At 39.6% G+C, this 15,771-nt stretch overlaps 1 protein-coding gene across 1 annotated transcript in view; it reads left to right on the forward strand.

Annotated features, from left to right (window-relative positions):
- tecpr1.L (tectonin beta-propeller repeat containing 1 L homeolog) overlaps window positions 1–15,771 on the forward strand; it is a 48,340-nt gene that overhangs the window by 20,966 nt on the left and 11,603 nt on the right. The window contains exons 8-20 of the mRNA XM_041577509.1: window positions 673–774; window positions 1,637–1,782; window positions 2,192–2,685; window positions 3,685–3,830; window positions 4,056–4,211; window positions 5,712–5,861; window positions 5,956–6,113; window positions 9,246–9,373; window positions 9,946–10,048; window positions 10,349–10,445; window positions 13,176–13,255; window positions 14,033–14,089; window positions 14,722–14,896. Coding sequence (XP_041433443.1) covers window positions 673–774; window positions 1,637–1,782; window positions 2,192–2,685; window positions 3,685–3,830; window positions 4,056–4,211; window positions 5,712–5,861; window positions 5,956–6,113; window positions 9,246–9,373; window positions 9,946–10,048; window positions 10,349–10,445; window positions 13,176–13,255; window positions 14,033–14,089; window positions 14,722–14,896 — 1,992 coding nt within the window. The remainder of the gene's footprint in view (window positions 1–672; window positions 775–1,636; window positions 1,783–2,191; window positions 2,686–3,684; window positions 3,831–4,055; window positions 4,212–5,711; window positions 5,862–5,955; window positions 6,114–9,245; window positions 9,374–9,945; window positions 10,049–10,348; window positions 10,446–13,175; window positions 13,256–14,032; window positions 14,090–14,721; window positions 14,897–15,771) is intronic.

Below are 15,771 nucleotides of genomic sequence, written 5' to 3' on the forward strand. Positions count from 1 at the left end.
TCCTATGTCCATCTTTATTCTCCTCATTCCCATACTGTGCCCAAACTACAACAAAGTATCTTGTAACTCAAACATCACTTATAAAAACAAAAATTTATTTTTTCACGCCATTAAAAAAATGCATAAAGATTGCACTCTTTGCTCACCCTTTGCCATCTTTATACTTCTTTGTCTCGCTCATTGGAAACCTTATACCCTTTCTTTTGTCATTGGTATAACCTTTCAGTGGTCCCACCTGTGTTATCTTTATACATTTGTTTTGTGTCCCACTCTGCACCGATTTTATATCCCTTTCTAGGTCCCATATGCCATTTTTACACCTCATTTGTGTGTTCTGTTCTTGACCCTTACACTTTATCTTTTACTCTCTCTAGCTTTAGCTCTTTCAATTTCCATTTGGTGCCCAACCTCATACCTCTTCAATATACAGATATACTGACAGTTACTTAACAAAACAAATAGGAAGCAAGCTCGGCAGCACATATATTGTAAATGTAATGTCAGAACTGATATGATACAGGCGGAATAGACAGATTAAGGCATACATGAATATAACAGAGCAAAACGTTTTAGAGCAGGGAACAGGCAGATATGGAAGAAAAGATGAAAAAGAAAAACAAGTATTAGAATAAATGAGCTAAGAATGTTGCCACTTATTTTCTATCCTTTAAGGTATGGTTTAGGCGCGGAGTAAACTCCCATAACCCTTGCGGCACTGGCTGGATAGAGATGGTGGGAGAAATGGCAATGGTGGATGTTGGGCTAAATGACCAAGTAAGTAATGTCATGTATGATTTTACAATTATTTTCTTATTTTCTGTTACTTTCCTCAAACCAGTGATGTACATCTCACTAATATTACAGCTGTCTTGTGTCAGTAAATCAAAAAATCTTCTTAAAAGCGTTCTCTTAGAATTAATGGAAGGAATTAAGTTTAGGAAAAATGATACTGTAAAATGCTGGGGAAATAACTTTTTAACTATACATTTCTAAAATTAGACAGAAACTTTGTTCTACACAGAAACTAAACCAGTATGTGTGTGTGCAGAATATTCTGTTCATTTACGCAAGAAGGAACCATTTTGCCTTCGTCAGCTGAGACATTATATTGTACTTATGAGGCTTCTATCAGAGGCACCTATTCTCAGCCAAACCCAAGGGCCAGTTAAGATGGCATTTTCTCTCATAGCTACTCCTTAAAACCCAACATAATGTCCAGGGATTAAATGTATTCGCTGACCTAGGATATTGGAGCGATTGCACAATAACACAATGAGAGTATCCTTTATCTATATCTGGAAGTAAGAAAGTAAGGGTTCTTGAATTAATGTTGGAGCTTGAACACTAAAACACTGGTGAAGAACACTGGTAGATAAAAGCACAATTTTATTTTGAAAAAGAGGAATATCATAACCGCTTCCATCTATGTTGAATGATCCTACAGCATTTCACTGCCTGAAATACTGGGATTTTCTCTTGGCACAAGTGAGTTGGCCAGTGCCTGTCCATAAACGCTACACCAGAAATATACTCACAACTTTGCCTTACCTTGTTTTAAGAGTATAAGGAGTGTGGGAAGGTGGCCTATGTAAATTCTATCATGGAAGGCATAACCTGTGTTATACTTTGGTTACAGGTGTTCGGAGTTGGATATGAAGATCGGGCCGTTTATTTTCGTCAGGGGGTCACGCCTAGCGAGCTAAGCGGGAAAGCTTGGAAAGCCATAGTGGTACCCAGGGGAAATGAGAGGTCCAACTCAGAAAGTCCAACTAGCCTTCTCAGGTACTGAACTGCTTCCACCAACGTCTTACTAGCCGTTTCATTATGCTGTCCTCCCTAGTATATCATGCAATTGGTCTTCTCTTTTTCACTAATTATGATACATTCACTATATGCAGCTTTCAGTAATTCCACGCCACAACCCTGACCCATAGCAACCAAAGAGCAGTTAGAACTGATCATTTAACTGTGGTAAACCTTAATGAAAGCAAAATACATACTAAAGATTGGTTTCACCTTCAATTTAGTTTTGCCATTACAAGAAGAGCTCAATACCTAATCCAAGAAATTTAATAAATGAACTCAAAGGTGTAGCCACATCTATTTGAACCTTGTGAGCAGTTACCTGAACCTGCGCAAATTTGTCTTCACTGTAAGATAATTTTCTGTCATCTGTGTTTGGTTAATTTAGCGCGGGCTGTTTTTTCGGAGATGAAGTTAAGGAGCCTTCAGATTCACCCACCCATTCTGACCTAGAAAGTTCTTCAGAACCCGAGCAGACTGTCGTGCAGGAGAACTCTTCTGAGTCTTCTGAACCAGCCGATGTAGGTTCCAGTCAGCAAGAGAAGCCCAAGGAGGAGGAATTAAGTGCAGTTTTAGAGCTCGACTGCCAACGAAAATCAGACTCCAGCCCCTCCAATAACACCAGTGAAGACTCTGCCCTCCCAGAGGACCCTGTGCCAAAGGCTGGAGCACCTAAATGGACAAGCATTGACTTGTTGGAAGCACGTATTAATCCAGCCAGAGCTTCAGGTGATATGACTGGCTTGTCTCATCTTGGAATATTCACTCCAGGAGAAGAAGAACCCTTTGTGTGTGATACACATCCTTTGTGGACTTGGGTGTCTGGGGGTGGCTGCCTTGTTGAGTCCCATACACCTCTGAAATGGTTTACGCTACAGACAGGTAATTTTATGTATAGTGTTGTTTAAATTAAGTGGCACCAAATATTACTTCTATCTGTATTTCTTTTTAAACATATGATTGGGGGGTATGATTTATTCATCTACATCAGATTATTTTAGATAAACTACAACAGCACAACCTCATAATTATTAGGCATTAAGTCCCTCCTCCTTTTTCTCAAGTTGCCATTAATCTACATGTGAAACATTTGATTAAAGTTGTACTGACATTCTTTGGGTCAAGTGCAACAGCAGGACTTAGGGACGGACTTTTACAGTTTATACCTTTTCCAGGTTCTTATTTTATGATATTTTTTTTTGAAGACTTAAGTATGGAGATCCAAATTGCAGAATTATCCCATAACCTGAAAACCCCTGGTCTGAGCATTCTGGATATTAGGTCCTATACCTGTATATACTTATTAATATTTACACTGCTGAATAGACCTAGACTATTAGTATAGGCGTAATTGGGTACTTTGGAGGCAAATTTTTGGGATTTCTAAAAATGTAGTACATAAAATACACACAAAAACACCCATTACACTAAAGGAGTCTATCCACGAAATATGCTGGGGGTGCGTTAGTAATACAGGGTAGATTTGCCGCATGTAGTAACCCATAGCAACCAATCAAAATAATTAAAGTAAAACTTTGGTTGCTGTTATTGATGGGTGAATCAATTTGCCAGGCGAATTCTAGGCGAATTTCCACGTTTCGCTCCTGTTGAATAAATTCGCAAAACTGCTGTGAAAAATCTGCCGTGGCGTAATTGACGCACATCAAAATAATTTTGACACCCATTGACTTCAATGTGTTTCACAAACTTTTCGCTGGAAATGGGACAATTTTCGCCCATCACTAGTTGCTGTTGCTTGCTGTTCAGGATTCTTAATATTTATTAACTACAAACAAGAGTGCTAGTTCAGCAAGTTAAAAGAAGACATGATATTTTGGTTATTTACCATCCAACGCTCTCTTGTCTCTGTTACTATTTCAGGTTTATCTGCTTCCATGCAGTCACTAAGCTTGTCCATCACTCCAGCCCACACTGCAGCCTGGAGAAAGCAGATATTTGACCAGCTCAGCGAGCGATCCAAAAGAGAACTTGACAGTTTCCGGCACTATGAGCAAGCGGTAGAACAGGTACACTGGCTGCCCCTCCTTTATCTTGGGTCTGGGTTCAGTTTTGGAACCCTGGCAGTAAAACATCCCAAGGACACAAGTAAATGCCAGGCCTCCCATGCATCAGTGGGGTCTAATTTTCACCTTGAATTGTGCACAGTTCATCAAAGCTTTCTCATACCTTTATTTGTAATTTTACTTTCATTTATACCCTCTTGCTTTCTTATTTGTTCATCTAACTTCCAGTCAGTATGGGTTAAGACCGGAGCTCTGCAGTGGTACCGGGACTGGAAACCAAACAAGTGGATTGATGTCCGTGTGGCTCTTGAACAGCTCACAGGCACAGATGGCTCCCGGGACAGCATTCTCTTTGTATATTACACTCACGGGGAGGAGAAGAAGGTGAGCACAAGGGAAGGTGGACCTTCTACTGCATTTTCTAAGCCACTGTGACTCCCCTACTGCACTTTTTCTAAGCAACAGAGCTGCTGGCTCTACAGAAGGGAATGGTCTAAACCCCCTACTACAGCAGTCCCCAACCTTTTTTGCACAACGGACCAGTTTCAAGCAAGACAATTTTTACGAGGCCCGGGGGGTTATGTAGATGTGTTGGTGCAGTGTCGGACTGGGATGCCAGGGGCCCACCAGAAAACCTTAGACAGTGGGCCCACTTTCCAAACTGTTATTCCACCTCTCCTCTCTTAACCTCTTTATTCTTCTAGTCTTTTATCTCTACTTACTATATTTTTCCATTATTAAGCATTTTCCCCCTAAAGGAATAGGTAAGGATCAGGAAAAAGGCTAAATGGTTAGAAGCAAGAGGGCCCACTGACAACTGGGCCCACCGGGAGTTTTCCTGGTGTCCCGGTGGGCCAGTCCGACACTGTGTGGGTGCATTTCAGGCTTCCCAAAAATCTGTCCAAACAGTATTTTGGTCCTTAATGCGATTATTAGAAAGCTTCCTGGGCTATGCACAGCTGCTGTCATGGTGCATCGGGGAGCTGGGATTGCAGGTAATGAGGCCCTTTTTCATTGTTTTTGCAGTTATTCAGATTGCAGCTGGGACCAGAGGCAACCCAGTTCAACACAGTCCGTGGCCCGGTGGTTGGGGACCCCTGCCCTACTAGATATGCTGATGAGAATGTACCTTTACACTGATGCCAGCATTAAACCCACTTAATCACCCACCAATCCCTTGATCTGCTTTGATATTGTTGGGCCCTGGACTCTTGGCAGGGTATAGAAACAAACATTAAACTAGATGTTAAAAATAGCTACAAATCAGCAATGAAGCCTAATTAGCCTTCATTTATTCTTGTTTATTGTTTTGCCTTCTTCTTCTGACTCTTTACAGATTTTCAATCGGGTTCACTGACTCCATCTAAATAAAAACAAATGCTCTGTAAGGCTACACATTTATTGTTATTGCTATTTTTTATGACTCATCTTTCTATTCAGGCCTCTCCTAATCATATTCCAGTCTCCTATTCAAATAATTGCTTGGTTGCTAGCGTAATTTGGACCCTAGATACCAGATTGCTGAAATTGCAAAATGGAGAGCTGCTGAATAAAAAGCCAAATAACTCAGAAACCATAAATAATAATAAATGGTTGCAAATTGTCTCAGAATATCACTCTCTACATCATACTAACAGTTAACTCAAAGGTGAGCAACCCCTTTTTAATCCATTTGAGATTCTGCTGTGGAAATCTATTCCGAGCAGAAAGACATCATGGTGATGACAGAATGCGGCCACTGAGTGATTATTATTCTCATCACTAGGCGGCAGTGTTCTATAACTTATCTAAACTGCTGCTAAAATACCAGGCTTTATAAATGAAATTCTGCATTTGTTTTTTTAATTTATGTAATATTGAACAACACTCTGGTTCTCATTTCAGTACATACATATATTTCTGAACGAAGTGACCATCTTAGTGCCTGTTGCAAATGAAGCAAAACACTCCTTTGCCATCTACACTCCAGAAAAGACGAAACAAAGATGGCCGATACGACTGGCCGCCGCCACTGACCAGGAAATGCACGACTGGGTAAGGAAATGATAGGAGGAGAATATTTATAGTATTATAATTATATATCATCACACCTTACACTTCTCTCTTATGTAACTGTTTTTAATTGCAGCTTGTGCTATTAAGTATGTCCTGCTACGAGAGCAGAAAGATACAGGGCCCACCGTCCAGTCAAGCTATCTGGTCTGTTACCTGTAAAGGAGACATCTTTGTCAGTGAGCCCACAGCAGATCTCGAATCTATGGTGAATGCCAGGTCATGTGACCAGATGTAAGTACTTCCGTATGGAATCTGTTCCCATCATATCCAATTCTCACATATCCCAGTCCTGTTATAGGGGTTGCTCACCTTTGAGTCAAAGTTTAGTATGATATAGAAAGGGATATTCTGAGACAATTTGCCATTGGTTTTCATTTTTTATTATTTGTGATTTTTTTTTTAGTTATTTTGCCTTTCATTCAAGGATAAGTAAACCTTTAAAACAAGTGAATGTAAAATTGATGAGAGTGCTATTCTAAGCACTTTTGTAATTAACATTCATTATTTATTTTGTTTTAATTCCAAGATGTTAAGGGATACATTTGCTTATACATATACTCAACAGCGCCACCTGCTGGCCAGTTTCTGACCAGTCTGACCACCAAGTAGTCAAGGAAGTTGCCAGGAGAAAGAAAGAGACTGCTCTGATGTTCTTCTGCTTAGGAAAGATTTGAGAAAGATTTCTATTTTTTTTTGCTAAGCAGAAGAACATCAGAGCAGCCTCTTTCTTTCTCCTGACAATTTCCTTGACTAATTGTTAGTCAGACTGGTCAGAAACTGGCCAGCAGGTGGCGCTGTTGTAACAAAATGTATTCATATTAACAATACATGTATCCCTTAATATCTTGGAATTAAAAGAAAATAAATAATGAATGTAAATTACAACGGTCCTAAGAATAGCATCCTCATCAGTTTTACATTCACTTATTTTAAAGGGTTACTTATCCTTTCAGCAGGAATAAGAGACTGGAAGATGAATAGGAGAGGGCCTGAATAGAAAGATAAGTAATAAAAAGTAGCAATAACAATACATTTGTAGCCTTGTAGTAGTTGTGGTTTAGATGGGGTTTAGATGGGGCCATTTGAAAGCTGGAAAGCGTCAAAAGACAAATAATTTAAAAATAAAACGGTATAAAATAAATAATAAAGACCAATTTAAAAGTTGCTTAGAATTAGTCATTCTATAACGTACTAAAAGGTGAACCACCCCTTTAATGGCATAACTTGGATTGCCTTTGTTAGATCTTTTAACTTAATAAGTCAAGTATGACAATTTAGGATATTTTTCCTATTTGAATCATACAGCAATTTTTAACAATCTCAATCTTAACATCTCACCTTCCTCCATTATCATTTGTCCCTTGAAGTTCCCTTGCTCCTTGGCTTCAAGACCAGATTTTCGACAAATGTTGTAAAGTTCTGCGGGACTTTCTTTGATCACACTGCCATCCACACAGTGACAACCTATTTTGCAATGGGATACTAGGAAATGCTTTCATAAGAGGAGAAACGACTTTCTCCAAAAGAAGATTTACCAAAAAAAAAAACCAAATACAAAGATATTTGAATTCCAAAATGAAGCCTATACATATTTTATACTGTACAATTAAAGAGAGTCTCGTCTCGATTTCGAAAATTCTATTAAGAAAATGAAAACCTGGCTAAACATAAGAGGCACAATGGCAGTGGGGGGGGGCAGGAGGGAATTCACCTAAATGTTTGTAAAGGAAACTATCAAAATGTCTTATTTGTGCTAATTCACAGACCAATTTCTCATCATTTTTCCACCTCTCCTTACATTCTTAAAAAAAAATTGTTAAAAATTGGATGTGGCTAGTTTTGTGTCCTTTGTATCCTAAATTATCCAGAATGCTCGGGACTTGGAGTTTTCTGGATAATGGGTCATTCGGTAAAAATGGATCTTCCTACTAAAAAGTCATTTAAATATTAAATAAACCCAACAGGATGGACTCCAATAAGGATTAATATATATATATAAGCTGGGATCAAGTACAAGCTACTGTTTTATTATTAAAGAGATAAAGGAAAGAGTCTATGGGAGATGGTCTTTCCATAATTTGGAGCTCTCTGGATAATGGGTTTCCGGATTACGGATCCCATCCCATGACCTTTTTAAGAATTCCTTAAAAAAATATCAGTACACGACTGGTATCAATTGCAGATCTGAAGCATTTACAGTAGCAGCGATAGTGTGAAACAAAAGGCAAAGTATATACCATAGGCCTAAATTATATAGTGTTAGCCTTCTGGCAGACCCATTAGAATGTTTACTGGCTGCACATCTGCATTGTCTCCAAAGCCATTTTCCTCTTTCGCTACGGAATTTACCATGTGTGACAAATAGTCTCTCAGTTAGGCAAAGCATTTAAGCAAATGACTCCTCTGGAACATCATTAAGACCAGGTTCAGGCTGGGCCGGCGGGACACTGGAAAAAACCTGTTGGGCCCTGACTCTCATAGGCCTTTCCGACCCAGACTGGTTTCCAGCCCGAAGCCTTGTGCAGTGCTTGCTCCCTGAACTCCTGCCCAGCCCCAATTGCGGCCGTGAGAAAAGGAATGTATGCATGGGGTCGCAGCTGGGGCAGGGGCCCAGGGGGTTGTGTACAGGTGCCCTGGGGGGTTTGCAGCTGAGGTCCTGGGGGGTGCGGGGGCCCCTGGCCCAGTCCAACGCTGGTTAAAGGGCATGTAAAGGAAAAAAAATAAAATCCCATTTTTACTTTCTTAAATGAAAAAGAAACCTATCTCCAATATACTTTAATTAAAAAATGTGAACTGTTTTTATAAGAAACCTGACTGTATGCAGTGAAATTCTCCCTTCATTTACTGCTGTGGATAGGAATTGTCAGACATTCCCTAACTGCTGAGCAGGGAAACAATCATACTTATGAACAGCAGGGGGAGCCCCCGCCTTACTTCCCAGCCATGCAGAACTCAAGCAGCTTTGTTTATGACGATCCCTAAGCAGCCCAGACCACACTGAGCATGTGCACAGTCTTAGTCTTGCAAAGATGTTTAACAAAGTTACAAGATGGTGACCCCCTGTAGCCAAATTTAAAAGCATAAATTATTTGTTCGATTAGGCTTGGGGTTCAGTAAGTTCATGTTTATATTTAGTATACAAAATACAGCATTTCTAGCCTTATTCTATTTTAGACTTTACATGCCCTTTAAGACCCGATAAATAAAACTGCAAGAGTCTTTGGCTTGTCAGAGAGCACCAACCCCCCATACCCTCTCCCTTTGTGAGAACAGACGCTGACTGAGAATTCCACAGTGCTGTTTGTTGCTGTGTTTAAGAAAAATCACATTTCAGCCCAAAAATCACATATGCCATTATTTCAGGTTTTGGCGTCAGATTGGGGGACACCTCCGGATGGTGGAGAGCAGCAGCAGTGGAGTTGTGTGGGGAGTCGGCTATGACCATGTGGCATGGGTTTATACTGGCGGTTATGGAGGGGGTTTCTTTCCAGGTAACAACTGTCTGTTATGCAAATAAATGTGTATTTTATACCCTTAATGCAGTGGTTTCCGAGCTGTGAGATCCCCTAATGTGGGAATGGGGGTCACTTAGTCTGAAGGCAAATTTAAAAGTACAAGTGTATTTGCTGTGACTTTGCTGTTGCCACTACAATATTTTCATATATTTGTTTTTTTTTAGTTATTTAGCTTTTTGTTCAGTAGCTCTCCAGTTTGCAAGAGTCCAGTTGCTAGAGTCCAAATGAACCTAGCAACCATGCACTGATTTCAATAAGAGATGGAAAATGAATAGTAGAGGGTCGGAATAGAAAGATGAGTAAGTGGTCGTAACATTAAATGGGGAGTCTTGCAGAACATTTGTTTTTAGATGGGGTTAAGGATCCCCATTTGAATGCTGGAAACAGATAAAGGCAAATAATTTAAAAACTCTAAGAAAGAAAAACTGAAGGTCAATCGAAAAGTTGCTTAGAATTAGCCATTCTATAACATAATAAAAGTCCCCTTAAAGTTGAACCACCCCTTTTAATAAGCACCAACTCTGATGTAATTTCTTTTTCGTCCCAAGGTATTGCTAGTAGCACAGACAACATACTTCCGCAGACTGACACAAAATGTGTATACATCTATGAGAATCAGAGGTGGAATCCCATCACTGGATACAGCAGCACGTAAGTGAGCTTGATATATACAGTATATAACTAGTATATGGATTATCCCGATGTATCTGCTGATGCTCCCTATCTACAAAGACCGTGGTGTATTGGGAGACGAGGAAACAAAGAGGGGTCTCTTCACATCTTGCTTCTCCAATGGTTTTGGCTTTCAGCTCCAAGAACAGAACAGTAGAAAAGAGAGCATACTTTATATGGCTACAATGTCTGTCTATAGAGTATCAGCCAGTGTATGGCCACCTTTAATCTCTATGTGATGTACTGGAAACCAATAAAAGCCCCTGACTTTCTTCACAGAGGCCTGCCAACAGACAGATACATGTGGAGTGATGCTTCTGGCTTACAGGAGTGTACAAAGACCAACACAAAGCCTCCATCACCACAATGGACATGGGTAAGATTTGTATAGCAGTCTAAAGAGTTATGGTAGTTTAAATCAGATTTATATTCTTTTATTTATGGAGGACACAGGCACCAAAGGTTTAAGTCTCCCTCCTGGAAGGCAAAAACGTTCAATAACATTACAGAACTGACAGGACTCTCTACCCAGACTATGCCACTATGACGAGGGCTTTCAGTCCTCTGTTGTTTTAATTCCTCCTGTGAGTTGGACAACACTTCCTTCTTGGGGTTTTCTTTTATTTTAATTTTTTTTTTCATTTGCAGTTATCCTTATTCCTGAGGCAATGTCCATAGATCAGGGGACGGAGGGTGCTAGATCCTGCAGTCGTCCCAACAGTATTTTTCTATCCTGCCTAATAGACATCTGTCTGCTTTTTGGCAAAGTATTGCTTTGGTAGGTTATCCAAGTATAAGGGAAGGAAGAGGAACTCCAGCAGTATTACTGCAAACAACTTTTTATTCCAGGCATTGGTAAACACAACATGTTTCGGGTTCAATACCCTCAATATCAATATCAAGTTAGTGACTTGATAAAGGGTATTGAACCCGAAACATGTTGTGTTTACCACTGCCTGGAATAAAAAGTTGTTTGCAGTAATACTGCTGGAGTTCCTCTTCCTTCCCTTATACTTGGATCATTTGCAGCAGTTGCAGCACAGAGCAACTATTAAGGAATTGGACGCATACCATTAGGAAAAGCTGTGCTAACCACCATTCCCCTCTTCTATTTTGCTGTTGTTGGGGGGGGGGGACTTATGTACATACTGAGTTGGCAGCCTTTGTTGGGCCGTGTATGGACAACTTAATTTTTGTGCAAATGATAAAAGATGCGTTAGGCAGAGCAGAAAAAAAAAACCAATGAAATACAAAGAGTGACTCTTTCCTGTATTATTTCTACAGTTTCAACTTTGGTTTTATTCTAGGCTGTGTTGATTTGGCTTTAGGAAGACAGTATACTATTAAAGGAACAGTAACACCAAAAATTTTTGCTTCAGAAACGTTAAAATAGTTTTTATAAACAAGCTGCTGTGTAGCCATGGGGGCAGTCATTCAAAGCTGAAAAAGGAGAAAAGGCACAGGATACACAGCAGATAACAAATAAGCTCTGTAGTATACAATGGGATTCTTCAGAACTTATCTGTTACCTACTGTGTATCCTGTGCTTGAATGGCTGTCCCCATAGCTTCACAAGCCAAACTTCAAGTCTTACAATGCAAATATCTAGTTCACATAAGAGGTTGCTGGAAACAAATCCCACCATTCCATGGCAGTCATTGTTGTAGGCTGATAAAATCAGGTTGGTTGTAGATATTCCATGCCTGAAGAATAGTGATGGGGGCGAATCTGTCCTGTTTTGCTTCGCCGAAAAATTAATGAAGCGGGGAAAAAAGTTCACAAAAAACTTCAAAAAATTTGCCAAACACATTGAAGTCAATGGGCCTCAAAATTATTTTAATGCGCAACAATTTTTATATGCGAGACTATTTTGTCCAAATGCATTAAAGTCTATGGGAGACGCCTTCTTGTATTTCAGAGGTTACTGAATAAAGAGTTTCCTTAGAACTGATCCCATATCTGTATATCATTTTTAAAAATATGGATTGTTTGGATAAATTGGAGCCTATGGGAGGCTTTTTCCATAAATCAGAGCGTTCCGGATAACAGATCCCATACCTGTACTTGACCTCAGATGTACAGCAGACTGTTTTAAGTAGATTTTGAAACAAATGCTCTAGAGTCTTTATCAGTAGTGATGGGTGAATTTATTCGCCAGGCATGGATTCGTGGCGAAAAAAAATAATTGACAAAATTGTCACGTGCATAAACATTGTCTTGCATCGAAATTATTCAGACGTCCATTGACTTTAATGCATTTGGACAAAATTAGTCACGCATATAAAAAATTGTCGCTCGCATCAAAATTGTTGCGCATTAAAATAATTTTGACGCCCATTGACTTCAATGTGTTTCGCTAATTTTTTCGACGTTTTTTGTGAATTTTTTCGCCGCTTCATGAATTTTTCGGCGAATCAAAACAGATTCACCCCCATCACTATTCTTCAGGCATGGAATATCTACAACCAACCTGATTTTATCAGCCTACAACAACGCCTGCCATGGAATGGTGGGATTTGTTTCCAGCAACCTCTTATGTGAACTAGATATTTGCATTGTAAGACTTGAAGTTTGGCTTGTGAGCCTGTGCTGGTGTGATCAGAGGCAGAGGGTGTTTACCTGTATATATATTCTGTTGCAAAGGGACATTATCTCGTTAAATAGTCATAAATTAAAAGAACAGTAACACCAAAAAATGAAAGGAATGGCAATATAATGTACTGTTGCCCTATAAATAATCCAAATTTTATATAAATAATCCAAATTTTTTAAAATGATTTCCCTTTTCTCTGTAATAATAAAACAGTTTTCGGTACTTGATCCAAACTAAGATATAATTAATCCTTATTGGAAGCAATACCAGCCTAAAACATTTACATGATTTTCTAGTAGACTTAGAGTACGAAGATCCAGATTATGGATAACAGGTCCCATACCTGTACATGAAATTTCTGGTCTAATTGCAAGATTAAGCTGTTGCAATGTGTTTAATAATGGTTTCTCCCTGAATAAGCAAGGTTAGTTCCTTTTTGGAGCATCTAAATGTGACATGCTTGAGCCAGTTGAATGAGATGTATGTCATTTTGCTCTGGTTCTCTGATTTCAGGTGTCAGACTGGTATATAGACTTTAATGTACCTGGTGGAACCGACAGAGAAGGATGGCAGTTTGCTGCTGATTTTCCTGCGTAAGTACCAAAACCCCTCACTTTCAACAGTTCAGGGTGGCATGGAAGGTTTCATACTCCATAGCTTTGGCACATGGGGCATTTTCTGATATTTTAGTCTCGGCTACCTAGAACTGTCTTTGAGAAGAGGCCATTAGCTTTGGCATGTTTCAGCCCAGGTAAGTGCTTAAGTTCAGAGTGCAGGCCTCTAGATATAAAGGAGATCATGGTTTCCACCATAACTATGGAAAAGGTCTTATTTGGAAAGGACAGTGTCACACAGCCGAATTTTAATATATTTTTCCAGACTGGTGCAAAGCGGTGGCATCTCCCCATGTATGAGAAAGAAGGGGGCGCTCTTGCACTCCTGCCTAAGGGATTTGTATATGCCCCCGGTCCATGCAGTCTGTGTCCTAGTCAGAATCAAATTGAAGATGGCAGCACTGCTAAACTGAGCACCATCCTGCTACCCATTATATATAACCACAAAGTTGGCCAACACAGATAAGCAACACAGAAGCTTTTAAAATTGAGACAGCCTCTGTCTCAAAAGGTGTCTGTATCCCTTTAAACTCTTGTTACTGGAGTGGATAAACCCTAGCCCAGGGGTTAAACTGTAGCCTAATAAGCCTTTAGAACCTGAAAGTCATTGGAGGGAACAAGGCATCTATTGAGATTGGCACAAAAAGGACTAGAACAACAGTGCTGGGTCAACATAAGTGAAACAATAGAGTGCAGGTATATGCTGTACTTGCGGGGTCAGCGTGCAAAGACACAGTGTGTATTTTTTTATTTCAGATCCTATCATGGGTACAAGACCATTAAAGACTTTGTTCGCAGGAGACGCTGGGCTAGGTAAATACTAGTGGCTCTATTAGAATATATGCACCTGGTCCGGTTATGAAATGTAATTTAACAACATTAACCTACAAAAAAGAATACATCAGTGATCCCCAAGCAGTGTCTCACGTGCAACATGTTGCTCCCCAACCCCTTGGATGTTGCTCCCAGTGGCTTCAAAGCAGGTGCTTATATTTGAATTCCAGGCTTGGAGGCAAGTTTTTATTGCATAAAAACCAGATGTACTGCCAAACAGAGCCTCATGTAGGCTGCTGGTCCACATAGGGGCTGCCAATAGCCAATCACAACACTAACCAGTAAGTGAGATGTAACTATAATATAAGAGAAACAGAAATAAGGATAGAGAATGGAGCAAGCTTTTTGACTTCCCACATTGAAATATAACTCCATCTTATTTGCCGATCTTATTTGTAAATAGATAGAACTAATATTTATCGAAATACACCTGCTAAGCAGAGTGAAATGCAGTGAGAACAATGTGACTTCATACTATGTCTTGACAAGGTGCCAAATACCAAAAAGTGGTCACCAATGAGCTTATTGTAATAGTGCATATTGGGATTTGTTTAACCAGAGCCTGCCTTACATTATATTTTGGCTAATGAACACATTCTCCTTTGTGTCAGAAAATGCCGCATTGTGACAAGCGGGCCTTGGCTGGAAGTCCCTCCTATCTGCCTGTGGGACATCTCCATATCACCGAGCAGTGGAAGTCACAACAGCGAAGCGATAGCTCTGTGGGCGATAAGCAACAAGGGGGATGTACTATGTCGACTCGGCGTCACAAAGCAGAGTCCAAGTGTAAGCCAATATTTAAACTCTTAACAAATGAATGCCAGAAGGGTTTGCATAGCATTTCTTGCTGTATCAGGAGTAGTAGAACTTTGCATATTATACATTTTAAGCACTTGCATAGGAATTAATTGCAAACACTGTTTTTGCCCATAGCTACAAATGATTCACCTGCTGCAATGATTTCTGCTCTGTTTCTTGTATACAGACACCCCTGTCTCACAGCCATGGTTTATAATAGAGCTTTAGAGGATGTAAGCGACAAAAGGCTCGCAAAAGTGACTATTCTTATATCTAGATATTCTAATATCTAGAAATTAAAGGGGATGCAAAACCAGCTGTAATGCCGTCCCACAGTGCCCCTTATTTTCCTATTGAAGATGCCGAAAACTGTAATTATAGATGCAAGAAAATTTACCAATGAGAATTCTGCTAATCAAAAATGTAATTATAAATGCAAAAGAACTGACCAATGAGAATGCTGGTTCCCAGCACTGTCAAGCATCTTTCTGTTATCTTACAAATAAGGATTATTATGTATTTTTTTTTTCTTAATTTTATTACACTGGAATTAAACATGGGGCATAAGCACAGACTTCCCCAAAATATATGTTATCTTAATCTAAAAAACCCAACAGCCCAACCATCCCTAGGGGAGACAGATCAATGGTATGACCCCTGAGGGCTCTGGGTTCTTCCTTCCTCAAGGAGATTATATTTTATATATTATAATATATTATAAATTCTTTGCTTACAATATAGTAGCACGTCTGTTAATTCCAATCACCGCCCTATAAACATTTTAGAGATGGAAAATCATATAAATACCCTCAGGAGATTTTAAGTAACATTTCATAGAATGGTAGTAACCAATCCACCACATT

The sequence above is a fragment of the Xenopus laevis genome, chromosome 9_10L (genome assembly GCF_017654675.1).
Source record: "Xenopus laevis strain J_2021 chromosome 9_10L, Xenopus_laevis_v10.1, whole genome shotgun sequence".
Lineage (NCBI taxonomy): Eukaryota > Metazoa > Chordata > Amphibia > Anura > Pipidae > Xenopus > Xenopus laevis.